Source organism: Dreissena polymorpha, chromosome 10 (genome assembly GCF_020536995.1).
Source record: "Dreissena polymorpha isolate Duluth1 chromosome 10, UMN_Dpol_1.0, whole genome shotgun sequence".
NCBI classification, from domain to species: Eukaryota; Metazoa; Mollusca; class Bivalvia; order Myida; family Dreissenidae; genus Dreissena; species Dreissena polymorpha.
The window spans coordinates 70,228,052-70,247,848 of NC_068364.1; the positions used below are offsets into that span (position 1 = coordinate 70,228,052).

At 35.1% G+C, this 19,797-nt stretch overlaps 1 protein-coding gene across 5 annotated transcripts in view; it reads left to right on the forward strand.

Moving 5' to 3' along the window:
* Nucleotides 1-19,797, forward strand: part of LOC127847111 (uncharacterized) — a 110,972-nt gene that overhangs the window by 30,690 nt on the left and 60,485 nt on the right. For 4 of the 5 annotated variants that reach the window (XM_052378737.1, XM_052378736.1, XM_052378740.1 and 1 more), the window contains 2 exons: nt 15,574-15,647; nt 18,266-18,302. In XM_052378737.1, coding sequence (XP_052234697.1) covers nt 15,574-15,647; nt 18,266-18,302 — 111 coding nt within the window. Of the gene's footprint in view, nt 1-8,310; nt 8,574-15,573; nt 15,648-18,265; nt 18,303-19,797 lie in introns of those variants that run through there. The other variant, XM_052378738.1, reaches the window with a different exon arrangement.

A 19,797-nucleotide genomic window follows, 5' to 3' on the forward strand; every position in this document is an offset into this window, starting at 1 on the left:
ACTTGTATATCTTTTAACACCACATAACAAATAATAAGGTCAATGATTTTAAATGTCAAATTACGTTGTACATAATTATTAAAAAACAACACTATATATATACAATGTATAATGGAGCCAAAATTGTAAAAATTATTAGTTAAAATATCTGTTTGAAATTTGCAGAAATATATTAAATAGATTTGAAATATTGTACAAATTTAGGCATTGCACATGTACAATGTAGAAGTTCCAATCTATGTTTTTTTTAACGTTATACATTTTGTATGTATGTTATCATGTATCATGTAATAGTTTTATTTGTATTTCTTTAGAAATGACATCAGTATTTGTTTTTCACAATTACACTTTTTGAAGTTTGATTGGTGACCAAAGTTTTTGTTATGGTCTGACATCAGTGGAAACATGTTTGTCACAACTAACTCAGTTATAAAGAAAGATTTTTGTGAAAACTGAAATCAAGGGTCAAAAGGTACCCATGAACGTTTTAACTTAAAGTTACATAATGGCTTAAAAAGCCTTTCAAACATCTGTTGAAACCTTTCTGTAAAATGAAGCAATATGTATTAAATTACCATGCACAGATTGGAGTTTCTGTAGTGATTTCTTTGTATTTTTTAAAGTCAGGTATGTATATTTTATTTAATGTATTATTTTTAGCTCATCTATTTTTTGAAAAAAAATTATGAGCTATTGTCATCACCTTGGCGTCGGCGTCGGCGTCGGCGTCGGCGTCGGCGTTGGCGTTGGCGTCGGCGTCCGGTTAAGTTTTGCGTTTAGGTCCACTTTTCTCAGAAAGTATCAATGCTATTGCATTCAAACTTGGTACACTTACTTACTATCATGAGGGGACTAGGCAGGCAAAGTTAGATAACTCTGGCGTGCATTTTGACAGAATTATGTGCCCTTTTTATACTTAAAAAATTGAAAATTTTGGTTAAGTTTTGCGTTTAGTTCCACTTTTCTCAGTAAGTATCAATGCTATTGCATTCAAACTTGGTACACTTACTTACTATCATGAGGGGACTGGGCAGGCAAAGTTAGATAACTCTGGCATGCATTTTGACAGAATTATGTGCCCTTTTTATACTTAGAAAATTGACAATTTTGGTTAAGTTTTGTGTTTAGGTCCATTTTATTCCTTAAGCATCAAAGCTATTGCTTTCATACTTGCAACACTTACTAACTATCATAAGGGGACTGTGCAGGCAAAGTAATGTAACTCTGACTGGCATTTTGACAGAATTATGTGCCCTTTTTATACTTAGAAAATTGAAAATTTGATTAAGTTTTGTGTTTAGGTCCACTTTATTCCTACAGTATCAAAGCTATTGCTTTCATACTTGCAAGATTTATGAACTATCATAAGGGGACGGTGCAGGCAAAGTTATGTAACTCTGACTGGCATTTGGACGGAATTATGGGCCCTTTATACTTAGAAAATTGAAAATTTGGTTAAGATTTATGTTTTGGTCACTTTACCCCTAAAGTATCATAGATATTGCTTTCATACTTGGAACACTCACAAACTATCATAAGGGTACAGTAAAAGGACAAGTTGCATAACTCTGGTTGTCATTGTTACGGAATTATGGCCCTTTTTTGACTTAGTAACTTTTAATATATGGTTAAATTTTGTGTTTCGATCCACTCGAAGTATCAAGGCTATTGCTTTCAAGCTTCAAATACTTACATGCTATCATGAGGTTACTGTACCTGGCAACTTGAATTTTACTTTGACCTTTGAATGACCTTGACTCTCAAGGTCAAATTATTAAATTTTGCTAAAATTGCCATAACTTCTTTATTTATGATTAGATTTGATTGATACTTTGATGAAACTACTCTTACCTGACATACCACAATAGACTTCACCCAAACCATCCCCCGTGCCCTCCCCCCCCCTCCCCCCCCTCCCCCCCCCCCTATTTTTTTTTTTTTTTTTTTTTTTTTTTATAAGATCATCTCACAAATGACCACCACACCCTCACACTATACCCCCACCCCACCCCCCCACCCCACCCCCCCCCCCAAATTTTTTTTTTGATTTTTTTTTTTTTTTTTTTTTTTTTTAAGATCATCTCACAAATTATCACCACACCCTCACACTATACCCCCCCCCCCCGATTTTTTTATTATTTTTTTTTTTTTTTCGCTTTTTTGGAAGATAATGTAATAAATGTCCACAACCCCACACTATACACCCCTCTTCACTCCACTCCTCCCTCCTTTGTGATTGAAAATGAGAGTCCCTTCACCTTTAAAAAGAAAATAGATGAGCGGTCTGCACCCGCAAGGCGGTGCTCTTGTTTAACTTAATCATAGGCGTACAGCCAACATATTTCATTAAATGACCAGATTAATTATGTAGATTTTTAGATAAAACATCTTTAATTTCTCGTTTTAAAACGACACTGTTTGAGAAAAATATTTTTCAATCATAATGATAATGGAAAAATGTGAATTTCTTTTATTAAGACAACAATATAAGAGAATAATATTTTTCAATGGAACATGTGAAACCTATATTTTAAACAACAATTTATGGATAATAGTTTGTAGTGGGTGGATGTATCAATGTCAGTACAGGCGTGATAGGCGAAGTCCTGTGTACACAGGGCTGTCATTCAGAGTATGTCGTGATAAAGGATTCCTCGTTTGATGTGGGCGTTCATATCCTATGGGTCATTCTTTATACATGTATCAAAGTTCAACTTATCAACAAAATATAGTTTTAATGGGATCTTTGCTTATTTTTGCAAAGCCTATGAGCCAAATTACGATGTATCAGTGGTCTTCTGCCCATTAAACAATGATCAGATCACAACCAAGTAAAAAATGAATGGAGTTTTCATGTTCATTGCAATAAAATGTCAGAAAAAGTCAGTTTCAACTGATTTTTGTATTGTCTATGTTTGTTGTTATTGGGAAATTTAAATTTAGTAAACATTATTTATGGCTATGATGTGTTTGAAACATGGTTTAAATGCTTTGCATCAGAGCTCATTACGATTGTTTATAAGTTTATAAACAAGGATTCATTTGAAAATATTTGCTTATTGTCAGAAATGAAGAGAGAAATAATAAGGTTTGCATATCAGGCTTAATACATGTAAGTAAATTATTTTTGATTGGTCTTTTAAAATAAATATGAAATACTCCTTATATAGATTACAATGAATGCTTAAATTGGGTTCTGTCATTGAATCTGTGTAATATTTTCTTTTTTTAAACAACGTTTTTTTCTTATTTTTCAATTATGAGCTCACCTTAGCACTACATGTATGTGCTCATGGGGAGATTTTGTGATCGCCTATTGTCCATCTTCTGTTTTCCGTCATCAACATTTGCTTTGTTTAAACACTCTTGAAGCCACATTTATTGTCCAATCTTCATGAAAATTGAATGTGTATCCAAATAATATCTTGGACGAGGTCGAAAATGGTTCCATTTGGTTGAAAAACATGGCCATCAAGCGTTATGGCAGTTTTCCTTAAATGGCTATAGTAAAACCTTGTTAACACTCTAGATGTCACATTAATATCCAATCTTCAGGAAACTTGGTCAGAACATTAAAATTTTGTTCTAATGAAATCTGGGCTGAGTTCGAAAATGGTTATAGTTTGTTGAAAACATGACCACCAGGTGTCCTGGCAGTTTTCCGTATAATATTATGGTTTTAGTAAAACCTTGTTAACATTCTAGATGTCTCAGTTATTGTCCAATCTTCAGGAAACTTAAGGTCAGAACATTAAAATTTTGTTCTAACAAAATCTGGGCAGAGATCAAAAATGGTTATGGTTTGTTGAAAAACAGTACTACCAGGGGTCTTGACAGTTTTCTTTATATGGCTTTAGTAAAACCTTGTTAACATTCTAGATGTCTCATTTATTGTCCAATCTTGATTAAACTTGGTCAGAACATTTGTTCTAATGATATCTGGACTGAGTCTGAAAATGGTTAACGTTTGTTGAAAAACATGGCTGCTGGGGGTCAGGGTAGTTTTCCTTATATGGCTATATTGAAAACTTACGCTACATTAGCCACATTAATGGCCAATCTAAATAAAATTTGGTCAGAACATTTGTCCCTCTCAAATCTTGGCTGGGATGGCAACTGGATCATGTGAGCTAAAAAATCTAGGTCACTGGGGTCAATTAAAAAAACATGTTAACACTCTAGAAGTCAATTTTTTTTGGTCCTTTCTTCATTAATCAGCTCGCACTTTTTCAGGATAGTATTGTTTCTTTTGGTTTCAGGTGAGCTCCTTAAGGCCAATGGTCCTCTTGTTATTTCATGAAAATATATTTTTATTTGGAGCTAATAATTGCAAATATTTTGCTGGTAGGTTTTAGAAACAGTATATTTTTAAAATAAAAAGCAACAACATTTTGTAGAAATCTGAAGTGCACATGGCATTACAAAGATGAATAAAATATTTCATAATGTTTACCAGTACATAGTCGGTCATTAATTTTAGCATTCATACCTACATCATGACATGAAATGGAATGTGCACTATACAATGTATGTCAACATTAGCAGATTAATCTTGTGCTATTTTTAAAGGGATAGCATTTACTTTACAATTGGAAAGTACAAAGAAGCACTATCAGTGGTGTTAAAAGCTGTTTTTCTAATGATATAATCTTTTAAAACATGATATATTCAATCATGAAATATTGAGCATTAAAAATGAGAATTAAAAAAAAAATCAAAAATCAAGAAAGTTTTAATTTGTCGCTATTGGTGACACTTGCAATGGACAGTGGGAACCCTGCCCATACTGAGGAGTGGGATTACTACTTTGCTGTTGGTCGGTCAGTTTCTTAATTAGTAGGTCATTTGGTTTCTGTATGATATTTTAACCCTTTCAGTGCTGGAACCGAATTTTGAAGGCCTTTGCAAATAGTTTGGATCCAGATGAGACGCCACAGAACGTGGCGTCTCATCAGGATCCAAACTGTTTGCTATTCTGATAGTATTCTTTGAAAAAAAATCAAAGAAAATGCTAATTTAAGAAATTCAGCAGAAGACATTTTAGCAGACGACAAATTTCCCAGCATGCAAAGGGTTAAGTAGGCTTTGTATGATCATCAAGCAAATCAGAATGATGCTTACTTCATAATTTATAAAAGGAAGACACTTGTATATTTTAAGATAAACAGGACAAAGGTTAAGGTCAAAAGGGCTTGTAATATGAAATTGAGTCTTTTTCATTTCTGTACTATATCTAGAGAACACTTGACCTAAATTGATTGTGTGAATGGGTATGCCGATTACTTGCAATGAAAGGAAAATGCCTATCAATATTGATTTTGATGTAGACAGGTCAGAGGTCAAGGACACAGGGGCTGGTAAATAAATTTCCACTCACTATCTTGAGAATCCTTTAACCTAGGATCACATAAATGATTTTGCTGCTTATTCATGAACGAACATAGAAATCTATATACTTGTATCAATATATAGATCAAAAGGTCAAAGATCAAGTCATAGGTGCATGCAATATTATTATAAACAGTCTATTACGTAAAGTTGGAATACAACGTTAATTTTAGAATGGACTGTTTCAGCTTCGTATGGGCAAGCCCCCTTTGCTCATACACCGCATGGGCAAACCCCTTTGCTCATACACCGCATGGGCAAACCCCTTTGCTCATGCACCGCATGTGTATCAGCAAAGGGGGTTTGCCCATGCGGTGCATGAGCAAAGGGGATTTTCCCATGTGCCGCATGAGCAAAGGGAGGTTTGCCCATGCCGTGTATGAGAAAAGGGGGTTGCCCATGCGGTGCATGAGCAAAGGTCCATATTTTTTTTAATTGATAATTCTATAATTTATGGCTTTAATCTTTGTTTTTATGACCACTGACATTTGCATTGTCAAAACTAAGCAAATGAGGCTAAAACAGTCCATTCCAGAATTAATGTCATATTCCAACTTTACATACATGTAATAGACTGTTTATAAAATACCTGAGAAATAATGCATGTTGACACTTAGTGAATGTAGGGTTTTGGGGCATGTTTTACATAGAGAATAATAGGCTAGTGTTGATTATAGATCAGGTTTATCATGCAAGGCTTAGAAAACAAAAAGCACAAGCCTTGGCGAGTGCTTTTTCATTTTCGTGCCAAGCATGATAAACCTGATCTATAATCAACACTTATCTATTATTCTATTTATCCCACTTTTTATTTTGTAAACTTTTTTGTATAAACAAAATTAGTTTGACTGGATAATTTCGCTGGATTTATGACGTCATTTCCTCGAAATATTGACGTCATTTCCTGCCGTTGATTATAGATGATATTTAATCAACGGGGCATTAATCAACCGAATTCGCTGTAAAAGTGGGATAAAAACCTCTCTTGTTGTTATAAAGTGCTATTATATGAACTTCAAATTCCTAAGAATGGAAAGTAGGGCCTGACACAATCTATGTATCACTGTCTTCAAAATTGTGTCTTTAAAGTTCTCGCCCATTGGGCTTTCAATATAGGTATAATACACGTTTTCGAGGGCATGATCATCTGCGGGCTCTCGAAAAATCTGTTCTGCGCACTAGTGCAGGAACGGATTTTGAGAGCGCCCGCAGATGATCATGTCCAAGAATAAACAAATCACATATACCAAAATAATTTTAAATAACTTTGAAAACAATTTGTTTTGTTCATTCGAAAATTCAACAAAATAATTTGATTATTTCAATACAGTTCAAGGTTGTGTTTTACATATGCCTCACTCGGTCATCATCCAAAATGACAAGGCTTCACCTTGGGATAGGCAGTTTTCGATTTAAAAAGTGTTTAAACAGTGGATTTATGCAAAGTTGAAATGCAGCCGCGCAAAGTAAGAAATGAGGAATTATTTTGGAATTTACAGCAGGAACGTTGAAGGTAATTTATTTAACACTTACATTTACAGCATAGTCTTTTGAAAGTGTTGAGTAAATAACCTTAACTTCATTGACGTTGCCGATAAAATAAAGCTGTTGTCAAGAGAGTGCAGATGGTATAACTTGAAAAGTGGATTGAAATAGTCATTATCCCTGCATGCATGAGGAAACTCAGGTGCTTATTCAGTTCCCCATTTATGCTTGGAAAGTCGTCGAAGGCTGGAGAAGGGAAGTAACTGCTCATGGACCAGATTATGGATATGAAAAACACTTAACAGGGCTTGAACGGCACGTGAATCGCATTGTTAATACACAATTTCTCCCGTTTAAGCCCTCCTTTTGCCATGTTTCTGCACCCCGCCAGAGGGCATTATAGATAGAGTTTATGCAATAATTTTAAATAAACCTAAAATATAACATAATACATCTACAAGTTACAACATTAATTCATTATCTTTGTTATCTTATCTTTATACAATTTTGTCGACTCACAACATTTAAGCAATGCTGATAACTTTTTGCTAGGTAAATAAAGAAATGTTATCTTCTTTTTGAGTTACTGATTTCTGGCCATAATTCTACTTGCTAGATAGGTGACCCTTAAAGAAATTGTCTTCATTTATATTATTTTTGTTATAATTCAAATAATTACACGTGGGAATTTCGAATATTGTCATATGGGAGCACACTATCTTTGAAACACTTTACAACTCAAGAGCCGTAGATGAGGATTTGCAAGTTTCAGTCATCTCTTTAACCACAAATATTATATGACTCCATAAATTTATGACTCTCATTCATTTTGATTTGTTCATGGTGTTCTATTGGCTGTGTAGCTGGTTATGTTTGGAATGAGTCAGCTGTGAATAGGATTAAAGGGACCGTCCAACAGATTTTGGCATGTTTTGAAGTTTTTCATTAAATGCTTTATATTGATAAATGTAAACATTGGAAGTAAAAAGCTCCAGTAAAAATGAAGAATAAAATTTAAAAAAAGAAAAAAAATTTAACCCTCAGCAGGACTCGAACCACTGACCCCTGGAGTCCTGGAGTAAAAAGTCTACCACTTAGACCACTCGACCATCCTTCCACATGCAATACTTGATGTATTTTATACTCTATATAAGCAATTCTCGTAGTTTCACAAAATGTAAGGACAACAACAGAACTCTCCAAATTATTAATTCGTTTCGCGTTGCAACGCTTTATAATTTTCAGGTTTTTAAATTGTCTAAAGATGCATATAATTGCTAATTTAGAGCATGGTAAATGTTCAGTACGACTGTTTCCTCACAACTGTCATAACTAAACAAAAATTTGCGAAACTGAAACTTTTTTAATTTTGTCAATTTACCAATATGTGAAAAGGCCCCTTTAAAATGACTTGTGAAATACGTGTTGTTATGATTATGTGCACAGTGGCTCTACTTTGGTTGTCATGAGATATGATTTTGTCCAGTTCTCTGCCTTTTGACTCCATAAATTTAGTATGAGAGTTTGACATCAATCTACTGTGTGTATTTGAATAAGGAACTGAAATTAAACATCAGTTGAAGGTTTTATGGGTTATCAACATTAGAAATGTATGGTGCCTTAAGTGTAAGCAGTTTACATAAACTGTTGCACTGAACAAAAAGGCTTGAACAGGATGTGAGGATGAAACAATCTTGGTGGTAAGGGCAAATAAAATGTTTTTATGCTTAATTTTAATGTTTAAATGTTTTAAATTGTTTACCTGTGTCGGAAGTTGTCTTTTAAGTGAGATTGTTTAAATTATTTTTATCATGGTCATATACATGTATTTATCAGTATTTTGCTCTGTGTGTTATGTTGAAAATTGTGTATATTAAATTGTTTTATATTCATATTACAACCTTTTTCATATTTATTTAGACATTTAAATGCAATCAAAGTACTGATATTTTCTATGTTATTTCTTATGTAGATTTTGCTTCCATTCACAGTGTATTATGTATGAAATATGATACAAAGAGAAATACATACATGTACACCATAAAGATGGTGCTACTGATGGGTGTTTGTTTAAAAATTTGACTTGTTAAATAATTATTGTGACGTAGGAAATTATTTGAGCTATGCTTTGTAAAAAGGGGGTTTAATGCATGCATGTAAAGTGTAGTCCCAGATTAGCCTGCGCAATCTGCAAAGTCTTATCATGGACAACACTTTCAGTCTAAACTGGATTTTCACTTAGAAGAGACTTTCTTAAACCCATTTATGCCTAGCGTCTAGAAAAAAGGCCTCAGCATGATGCGGCGTCTCATCAGGGTCTGCGCTGTTTGCTTACAGGAATTTCTGTAAGAAATATTATAAATATAGAAATAAATATACTAGACATCCCTTATTTTGGAAATAAATTGATCCAATTTAGAAGGATGGGAGAGTCCACTAGGCATAAATGGGTTAAACAGAAAATATCCTAAAAGCAAAAAGTGTCGTCCCTGGTATACCCACATGCATTAAACCCCCTTTTCACAGAGCCCTTTTATTATTTATCTGTTCCAATATGAATATATGCTCCGTTCTTGGAAACCTGGGCTTAATGATGCACATTGAGTGTCATCCCATATAAACCTGTGCAGTCACCTCGCGCTTATCAGGGACGACATTTTCAGCTTTTTGAAAATATTTCTATTTAAAAGAAGTCTCTTTTAAACACAAAAATCCACCATAGAAAGTGTCCTCCCTGATTAGGCAAATCTGGGACCACACTTTACTCAAATGCTTTAGTTCAGTTTGTTTAAACCTATTTATTTAAGCTCGATTTCATTGAATTTAGCTCGATTTCATTTAACTCTTTCAGTGCTGGAACCGAATTTGAAGGCCTTTGCAAACAGTTTGGATCCAAATGAGACGCCACTGAACATGGCCTCTCATCTGGATCCAAAATGTTTGCTATTCTAATAGTTTGTTTTTTTTAAATCGAAGAAATGCTTAATGTAGAAATTCAGCAGACGACATTTTAGCAGACGATAAATTTCCCAGCATGCAAAGGGTTAAAGCCTTAGGCTTATTGAAAGGCTCTCGATTCCATTTCCTTTTACCAGTTCTTTGTGTCTTTGGGGGAGATTGAAAGATTGAAATCCAATTGGGGATAGAACCGTCACTAGGGGGACACCATATCCACTACGTCACGTCAACGAAAAGCATTAGACCCAGTGCTTCCAGACAGTGGCTCATATTATGGCTATATTACAGAACGTCACCCCCCTTCCACTCAAACTTAACCCTTTGCATGCTGGGAAATTTGTCGTCTGCAAATATGTAGTCTGCTGAATTTCTAATTTCAGAATAGCAAACAGTTTGGATCCTGATGAGACGCCACGTTCTGTGTCGTCTCATCTGGATCCAAACTGTTTGCAAAGGCCTTTAAAATTCGGTTCCAGTACTGAAAGGGTTAATATAGGAAGACCCAAGGAATGCACAAGGGAGGCTTGAGTACGCCTTGTTTGAGTGTGAGTCGAGTAGGATATTGGGATTCACAGTGTTAACCCTTTCTCACTCAGAGGCAAAGTGAAAATGGATATGTGCAATCAGCATAAAATCAGAACAGCCTGCGAGTAACTGGCAATCTGTTCAGGTTTTATGCTGTTTGCTGCTCATCAGTATGAAAGGGTTGGAAATTAAATTTTAAAATTTGAATCTAGTTAGAAAGGTTTTTAATTAAATTAAACTACAAATGGGTCAAAATACGTTTCTAAGTGGTAAAGGGTTAGCTCATGTGATGGTAGCAGGAGGAGTCAACAAATTATAGATTATCATTAACCCATTTATGCCGAGTGGACTCTCCCATCCTTATAAATTGGATCAATTTATTTCCAAAATTAGAGTTGTCTGGGATATTTATTTCTATGTTTAGAATATTTCTCATAGAAATTCCTTTAAGCAAACAGACGCTGCATCATGTGGCGTCTCATCTGGGTCTATGCTGTTTGCCTAGGCCTTTTGTAGACGCTAGTCATGAATGGTACGCAGACAAACACAATTTCAATAGTGTGTCATTATCTGTTTTGCTCATCAGATTATAAAAGTCATGTACAGTATTTCCACCCATATACCAGTTATATAGAAATTTTCTACGGACATATGATATCATATTTACTACGAGTAATATTGAAAAAATGCATGATATTCATAATCAATAATAGATAAATGTTTCTCGATAAAACAAAAATTACAAATTCTCAAATTATAATCAAGATGCAACTGCCTACCAATTTCAATAGTTAATTTGTGATTGGAGCATCTAAACTTGGCAAAGGCTATCTGATATTTTAGGGGAATTTCCAACTGCAAATATCTTTATAGTTCTTATAATGGCTGCCTCTAGATGCATTGTTTATGTCACTGTGCCAATTTTGTGTGACGCAATCAATTATACGGTGACGAAAATACACACTAATAAGTCTACGTTGCCAATATCCTGAGAGATCCACACGAATCGAAACCATATCTAAATATTAAAGATTTTACATGTGTTGCCCAGCAAGTACGCCCGGCGTTATCTTTTGATATTAACATATTATAGCATTGTTTAGGAAATCTGTTATTAGGCATCATTAACAGTTTACACCAATATTTAATGCAATTAACAAAATATGTAACAGATAAAGGTAGTCGGCCACATTCGCCAAGGCCAATACAGGTATTAGTATTTTTCCTTACATGCAAAATGCGTTTACAAAATTTATTTTAGACAGTATCAATGGCATTTACATAATATACATATCCCCATATCTGTGAGTCATAACACTATATTGGCTTTACCATGCTATCAAAAAGTAAAAAGAGTTCTTTAATAGGGAAGTTTCCAAAAGTCCCTTTATAACTATAAATTGAGAATATTGCTTTTTGAACTTGTGAACGTAGTTTCTCTTGCGCCGCGTTCCACGATTATTTTATTTGTAAACAATAATCCCATGATAAGTGGAAGTGGTATTTAATTTCGTACCCTGATATGTCCAGCGCTCGTAATTTCTTAAAGGTCCGCCATTTCTAAAAACAATAACTTCACTTTTATCTAAATTAATCTCCATTCCCGTGTTAATGCAAAATTGATCAACAACGTTTAACTGTTGTTGAAGTTTAAAGGCCGTTTCCGCACAGCTAGCAATATCGTCTGCAAACATGAGACATAAAATGTCAGGTATTTCATTTGAAATAAAAATTCCGGACCCACATGTTTCACGTAGCATAACTGATAAATCATCTATAAATAGAGCAAATATGGTAGAACTGGTCTTGACACCCTGACGGATACCAATATTACATTGAAAAAACTATGATATAGTGATTTGACAATAGGTTCTATACTTCGCCGCAGAATTAGTGTCGGTTGTATTATGTACTTTAACGCAGGAAAAGAGAGAGCTATACATTTTTTTTAATACGCAATGAATTTAACTTAAATTCCCTTTTTGGTAAGTGCTTGAAACATTACATTGTGGTTTATTTTATCGAATGCCTTTCTAAAGTCTATATATAAGCAATAGAATCTACCCCCCTTTTTATGTCCCCCACCCACTATAGTGGGGGACATATTGTTTTTGCCCTGTCTGTTGGTCTGTATGTTGGTCTGATGGTCTGTTTGCTCCAACTTTAACATTTGCAATAACTTTTTCAATATTTAAGATAGCAACTTGATATTTGGCATGCATGTGTATCTCATGGAGCTGCACATTTTGAGTGGTGAAAGGTCAAGGTCATCCTTCAAGGTCAGAGGTCAAATATATGTGGCCAAAATCGCTCATTTTATGAATCCTTTGGCAATATTGAAGATACCAACTTGATATTTGGCATGCATGTGTATCTCATGGAGCCGCACATTTTGAGTGGTGAAAGGTCAAGGTCATCCTTCAAGGTCAGAGGTCAAGTATATGTGGCCAAAATCGCTCATTTTATGAATACTTTGGCAACATTGAAGATACCAACTTGATATTTGGCACGCATGTGTATCTCATGGAGCCGCACATTTTGAGTGGGGAAAGGTCAAGGTCATTTTTCAAGGTCAAAGGTAAAAAAAAAAATTCAAAGCGGCGCAGAAGGGGACATAGTGTTTCTGACAAACACATTTTTCTTGTTTGACAAATATTTTTGAGCCATCGCTTGAAGGCAAAAAAATTATCTATGGCTGAATAGCCGGCCCGAAAACCTGCTTGAGATTCATCAAATTTATTGTTTCCTTCCGCCCATTCATATTATCGTTTATTTAATACACCGGCAAATATTTTGTACATTATATTAGTTAAAGAGATTCCACGGTAATTTCCAAGAATATGAGTAGGTCCAGATTTGTGTATTGGACATATTAAACTCTGACCCAAGTTTTAGGAAAATAACCAGAATCAAAAATTTGTTTTAAAAGTAATACTAAGAAGGGTGTTATATTGTTTAATGAATTTTTATAAAACTCAGCTGGTATTCCATCGATGCCACTGCTTTTATTATTGATTAAATTACGGATTTGAAATTCGATTTCTGCGAGTGTAAAGGGCTCATTTAACGAAATCACATCGTTTTTGGCATCTGTGTTATTGTTTATAACAATGCACATACAAGATACAAAATTGCTGGGCATGTCAGACGATGATGTATAAATTATAAACTGTATACTTTCAAGAACAGTGAAATATAAAAATAACTTAACAACTAGAAATGCTTTTAAATTTCAATTTATTTTACCTCTTTATGTATATATTGGAAAATATTGCTCCATTGATGCAATAAGGTACCATGTGCCTTCTAATTTCAATGTCACATGGTACCTTTTTGCACCAAGGAGGCGATATATTTTTTAATTTCGCACAAAATTAAATTAATAAATTTTGCTGTTAGCATTATCCTCAATATTTTGTTAAATAGCTTAAAACTAAATAGTTAAACAGTTGAAACTAACCTGTATTTATATTAGCTAGATTGCATTGGAAGCCTATTGCTGATTAAAAAGCTCTTTTTTCCTTTATTCGGTAAGAACCAGTACTTGGTGAATTTTTGGGGAGGCTTTGAGAATGCATCCACAGTAATGATTTAACTAAGGACCTCATGATTGAAAGACAGTTACCATATCCATTGTGCCATGGCAACCATTTTAAAACATGGATTGGTTGATAAATTGTAAAGTAATAACAAGTAGTCCCTTTTCTGAGTGCAGCATAGAAAAATGTAGTTTTCATTGAAATTGCACAAATAATTGTCTTTACATTTAAGTTTTGAAATAATTATGTTCCCCACCACTATAGTGGGGGACATATTGTTTTTGCCCTGTCTGCTGGTTTGTGTGTTTGTGTTTGTTTGCGTCAAACTTTAACATTTGCCATAACTTTGCAATTTTGAAGAAAGCAACTTTATATTTGGCATGCATGTGTATCTCATGGAGCTGCACATTTTGAGTGGTGAAAGGTGAAGGTCATCCTTCAAGGTCATAGGTCAAATAAATACCTTCAAAGTGGCGCAATAGTGTTTCTGAAAAACAAAGTTCTTGTTTTTAATTATACCCCCACAAACAAAGTTTAGGTGGGTATATGTGAACTTGTCGGTCGGTCGGTCAGTTTTCATCCAATCCTCACCAAACTTTGTCACAAGTTTTATCTAAATGATCTCTAGGACAAGTTTGAACATTCCGGGCCTAAAACTATGTAATGGGGTCACTTAGTGCGTTTTTTAACATTCAGCATGGTGTCCGCTCTCTAATTCAAGTAGTTTACATCCGATCTTCACCAAACTCGGTCAGAAGTTTGTAACATAACGCACACAAAACGCACATTTGGGGCATTGTTGGATTTATATAATGATCGAAATTTGTACCACATTTCATACAATCTTAAAAAGGCAGCCATCTGGATCAACAAATCATTAGCCTCGGGTTATAATTACCGGACACGAATATTTGCTTACCGTATGTGCCAATCTTCGGTCATTTCCGTATGTATTCGTTAGGTGTCCGTTGCATACGTATATTTAGGTTGCAGACACGTGACTTAACAAACGGCCAATCAGAATTGTACATGTAGACACGTGACATTACACAGCCAATCAAAATTGTACACATAGCAATTATCAAAGCTTTCGTTGTTTATATCTATATTTATAGACAGTCTTACTTAAACGGCGAACATACAAGTCGCATTATTGCTGGCTTTCGCGGGATGGGCCCATTGCGGGCTTCGCATGTATCTTGTATTTGACAAACATTTTGGAAACGTTGTGTTGTGTTAATAAGCAGAAATAAAACGCAAAGAAATCAGAAATGAACTTTGTTGGTTACTGTGTGTTTTACACGAACGATACGCAATTACGCTACAAGTTGTATGGAGATGATCTTAAGGCCAAGTTAGAACATGGGCCTTTCTGGGTCAAAAACTAGGTCAAGCGGTCACTTAGTGCGTTTTAAAAATTGTACATCATTGGATAATAAAGGAGTTATGACCCTTTGTATCTTGAACAAATGCTTTTTGTGTGTGTCCGGAGCCATATCTTGGAAGTGCTTTGACGGATTTCATTCAAAATTGGTATGAGTATATATATGGATAAGAGGATGATGCACGTTTGCGTTGTCTCTGTCCAGAAAACTTTTTTGTCCAGAAGTATATTGGCGGGGGATATCAATTCAATGAATTTGCTTGTTTCCTACGAAGTGTTCTGCTCCATTTTCAGGGCTGCCAACAGGATGGGTAGTCTAATAAGGGAGACAACTGGGGATGAAGATGATCTGCCAGTTGGCTGTGAGGGTAAGTTACCTCCCGTGATTTTTTTTATATGTTGAAATGATGGTTGTGTTATGTCTCATTTCAATTCAATTTTTAGCTCGGCTGTTTTCGGAGAAAACCCGAGGTATTGTCACAGCCAGCTCGTCGTGACCTCTCAAAACAACAAAAAACAACATTTCGACAAGCTTTCATTTATTCAAAACTGCACCCGCAGCCGAGCATTGGCACCCGTTATGCAGTGCTCTTGTTTTAATTATTCATAACATATGCTGAAATGGACAATCAAACTTATGATCGCAGGAAATGAAAACATGTTTCAAAATCATCACCTTTTCTGAGTTTGTTACTCTATATTACACTATTAACAAGAGGGCCATGATGGCCCTGTACAGCTCACCTGAGTTCAAACTACAGTCGAAACCTTATGGCTCGAACTCGGGGGACCAACAACAAAAGCCAACTTAATGGAATTCAAGCCAACCGATTTCTAATATACTTTTATTCACTAACATGCATCTGCAATAGATTGTCATCTCCAGTTGAGGAGTATTTATACGGTCTAAACTCCCTACTGCGTAAGTTCAAAAGTTCTACTGAAAACCGCCGACTGCGTCTTTGTTTTATTATCCAATCAAGACCCGAACATCCAATATCCTGTGTATTACCAGAAACAAACTTAAGATAAGCACATGTCGTCTGTCAAAACAATGATTGTATAACTGTTAACATATTGAAGTAGCTCACAAAGTTAATTCCCATATATGCGCTCGGAAACAGACTTGCTTAAAACATTTAAAATAACGATATTTATTTTCATAAGAATTGCTAATATATATATAAAAGTTTGACAATTTCAATAAACAGATATTGGTTTATTTTCACAAAATTAACTCCCTTTCACTATGAAATGTTTATTTACGAATAAATACACCCACGCCAATTTTCGCGCGCTTTTTATCAGAAGAAAGAAATTAATTTAATTCATTTGCACTATGCTTTTGTGGCTAGAATTTGTAACCGAAAATAGCTGTACACTACGCGTGCAAATCGTGTCAGGTGATTTACGCATGTACAATACAACTGATCTGATATTGGGCGCTTATTTAATCAAATCTTTAAATAGAAACATATGCCGAAATTCATTTGATAATTTCGAACGTTTGTGTATGACATTCTTTAGGACTCTTATTGTCAATATTAACCAGAATTTGCTTTTAAAATGGAAATCGGGCATATGCGTGATTATCGAGTAATTGATAAAGACGGAAGAAGTTGCAAGTATGTGATTGAGACAGTTGAATCGTATGTATCGGGGAATGGAGAGACTCGGGGAAAATACGACGATTACATTACAATCAGTTATGAGTTCTCCATGGCTTCAAACTGTTAATTGCATAATCAAAAAAGCAATTATCACTCCCACAGATGAGGTATCATACAGCTAGGTGCGAACACTGTTTTGTTTTATACGCAGCATTTAAAAAGACAAAAATAACCTGTCTGGGACATGGGTGTGAAATACATGTTGACATTTTAAAAAGGCTACTCTCTTATATCTGCCAACAATGCTAATTATCCCATATTGCTATAATCTTTGTGAAGATTATACAATCATGTACATGTAATGTAGGAAAATCGTTCTTCACCATGTTGACCGTGAACGCTGTGAATCGCAGTGAATCACAGCGGAGATTATATTTATAGCATTGGCGGTGATCATGGTCAACCTAGCATGATAAAACGCGCGAGTTCGCGGTGATTTTTCACCCAAAATAAATAATGACCACCGCGTGTCGGTGATTTAGGCAAAAATCTCGGGCTGCGTAGTGTATATCAGAACGTTTTTACGAAGCACACTTATATGTGCATGCAAGGAACAGGCCTAAGAAACTTAACATGCATAAGCACTATATACACATTGCTGAAATATTAACCCATTTATGCTTAGCGTCTAGAAAAAAGGCCATGGCAAACAGCGTAGACCCAGATGAGACGCCACATGATGCTGATGAGCAGCAAACAGCATAAAACCTGAACAGACTGCAGGTTTTATGCTGGTTGCAAAAGTCATTTTCACGCGAGATGTGTATCATGTTATTTCTTAACATTTGACACAGCATTCGTAATAATATTGCAAGATATGTACATTTCCAGAAAGGAAATTAATTTCTGCGTTGAATAAGATCGAGTTCATGGAAATAGTTGCACAATTGGGGAAGTAATGGCTGTTCAAAGCAATGCATCCTGTTTTGGGGTGATTTTGAGTTGAATACCTTCTTACATGTATATATATATATTTGATAGTGAATTTTTTTTCCAAAAAGTCGATTTTTCGTGATGATTTGATTATTTTTCATTCAAAATGATTTTTTTACTTATTAATATCATAACCACACGCTAGCCACCTGTGGTTTACTAAGGTTAGGTAACATGACATGGTAAGATTGATGAATGAATTCTTTTATTATAGAAACGTAAACATCATGTGTAATTGATGTGAGGTAACATTTGTATTGCTTTACTGAAAATCAGTCCAGCAGGGCTGGCAATACAGGAAGTTTTTGCCACGAAACTTTCAAATTGCAAATATTATTTGTTTCAAATGCCTGTTAATTAAGCCTTTTTCCTTCTTTTTGCAGCTGGATCGATGAAGAAAATGAAGGACAAAAATGACAGGTTAGAATCGCTTCAGTAATTGCAGGGTTATTGTCCTTAACCCTTTCCCCCTTAGATACGTATTTTGACGCATTTGTAGTCCCTTAGAAAGTTATATTTAATTTAATACCTTTCTTAATAGATTAAAGTTTTTAAGGCTTCATTTCCAAACCTTAGATGAGCAGCAAACAGCAAAAAACCTGAACAGACTGCGAGTTACTAGCAGGCTGTTCTGGTTTTATGCTGGTTGCTAAAGCCATGTAGACTTTGCTTCTTATGGGGGAAAGGGTTTAATAACCGTACGTTACATTTATCTTTGTAGCTGTTCATCCTCTCTTTAAGCCCAATGCCAATAAAAATGTTTGTAAACATTTGGCAACAATACTAACATACAAACATTTAAGCCGTGCTCTGTGAAAAAGGGGTTTAATACATGTTCTTAACCCTTTGCATGCTGGGAAATTTGTCGTCTGCTAAAATGTCTTCTGCTGAATTTCTAAAATAAGCATTTTCTTCGATTTTTTTCAAAGAATACTATCAGAATAGCAAACAGTTTGGATCCTGATGAGACGCCACGTTCTGTGGCGTCTCATCTGGATCCAAACTGTTTGCAAAGGCCTTGAAAATTCGGTTTCAGCACTGAAAGAGTTAAAGTGTCATCCCAGATTAGCTTGTGCAGTCTGCACTGGCTAATCTGGGAAGACACTTTCCGCTTTTTATATTATTTGTTAATTGAAAGTCTCTTCTTAGCAAAAATCAAAAATGAAGTTTAGTCAGAAAGTGTTGTTCCTGATTAGCCAGTGCGGACTGCACAGGCTTATCTGGGACAACACTTTATGCACATGCATTACGCCCCTTTTCACAGAGCATGGCCCATTTATCTTCACAAAATTTGATACAGATTAGCCTTGCTTCAAAATGAGGCTGAATGCCTGCGTGTTTACCCTTTACCACTTAGATAGGTATTTTGCCACTTTGATACCCATTATATCACTTAGAGACGTATTTTCATGCATTTGTAGTCTCTCACAAAGTTATATTTAATTAAATACCTTTTTAGCTTTTGTGATCGCCTTTTGTTCGTCCTGCGTCGTCCGTCGTCAACATTTTGCCTTGTGAACACTCTAGAGGCCACATTTATTATCCGATCTTCATGAAACTTGGTCAGAACATTTGTCCGATTGATACCTCTACTGAGTTCGAAATTGGGTCATGCTTGATCAAAAACTAGGTCACTAGGTCAAAAAAAAAGAAAAACCTTATGAACACTGTAGAAGTCACATTTGATGCCCAATCTTCATGTAACTTTGTCAAAATGTTTGTCTAAATTATATGTTGGTTGAGTTCAAAAATGGTTCCCGTCCGTTGAAAAACATGGCCGCCAGGGGCGGGGCAGTATTCCTTATATGGCTATAGAGAAACCTTGTGAACACTCTAGAAGTCACAATTTTTGCCCAATCATCATGAAACTTGTTCAAAACATTGGTTTCATTGATATCTCGGACGAGTTCGAAAA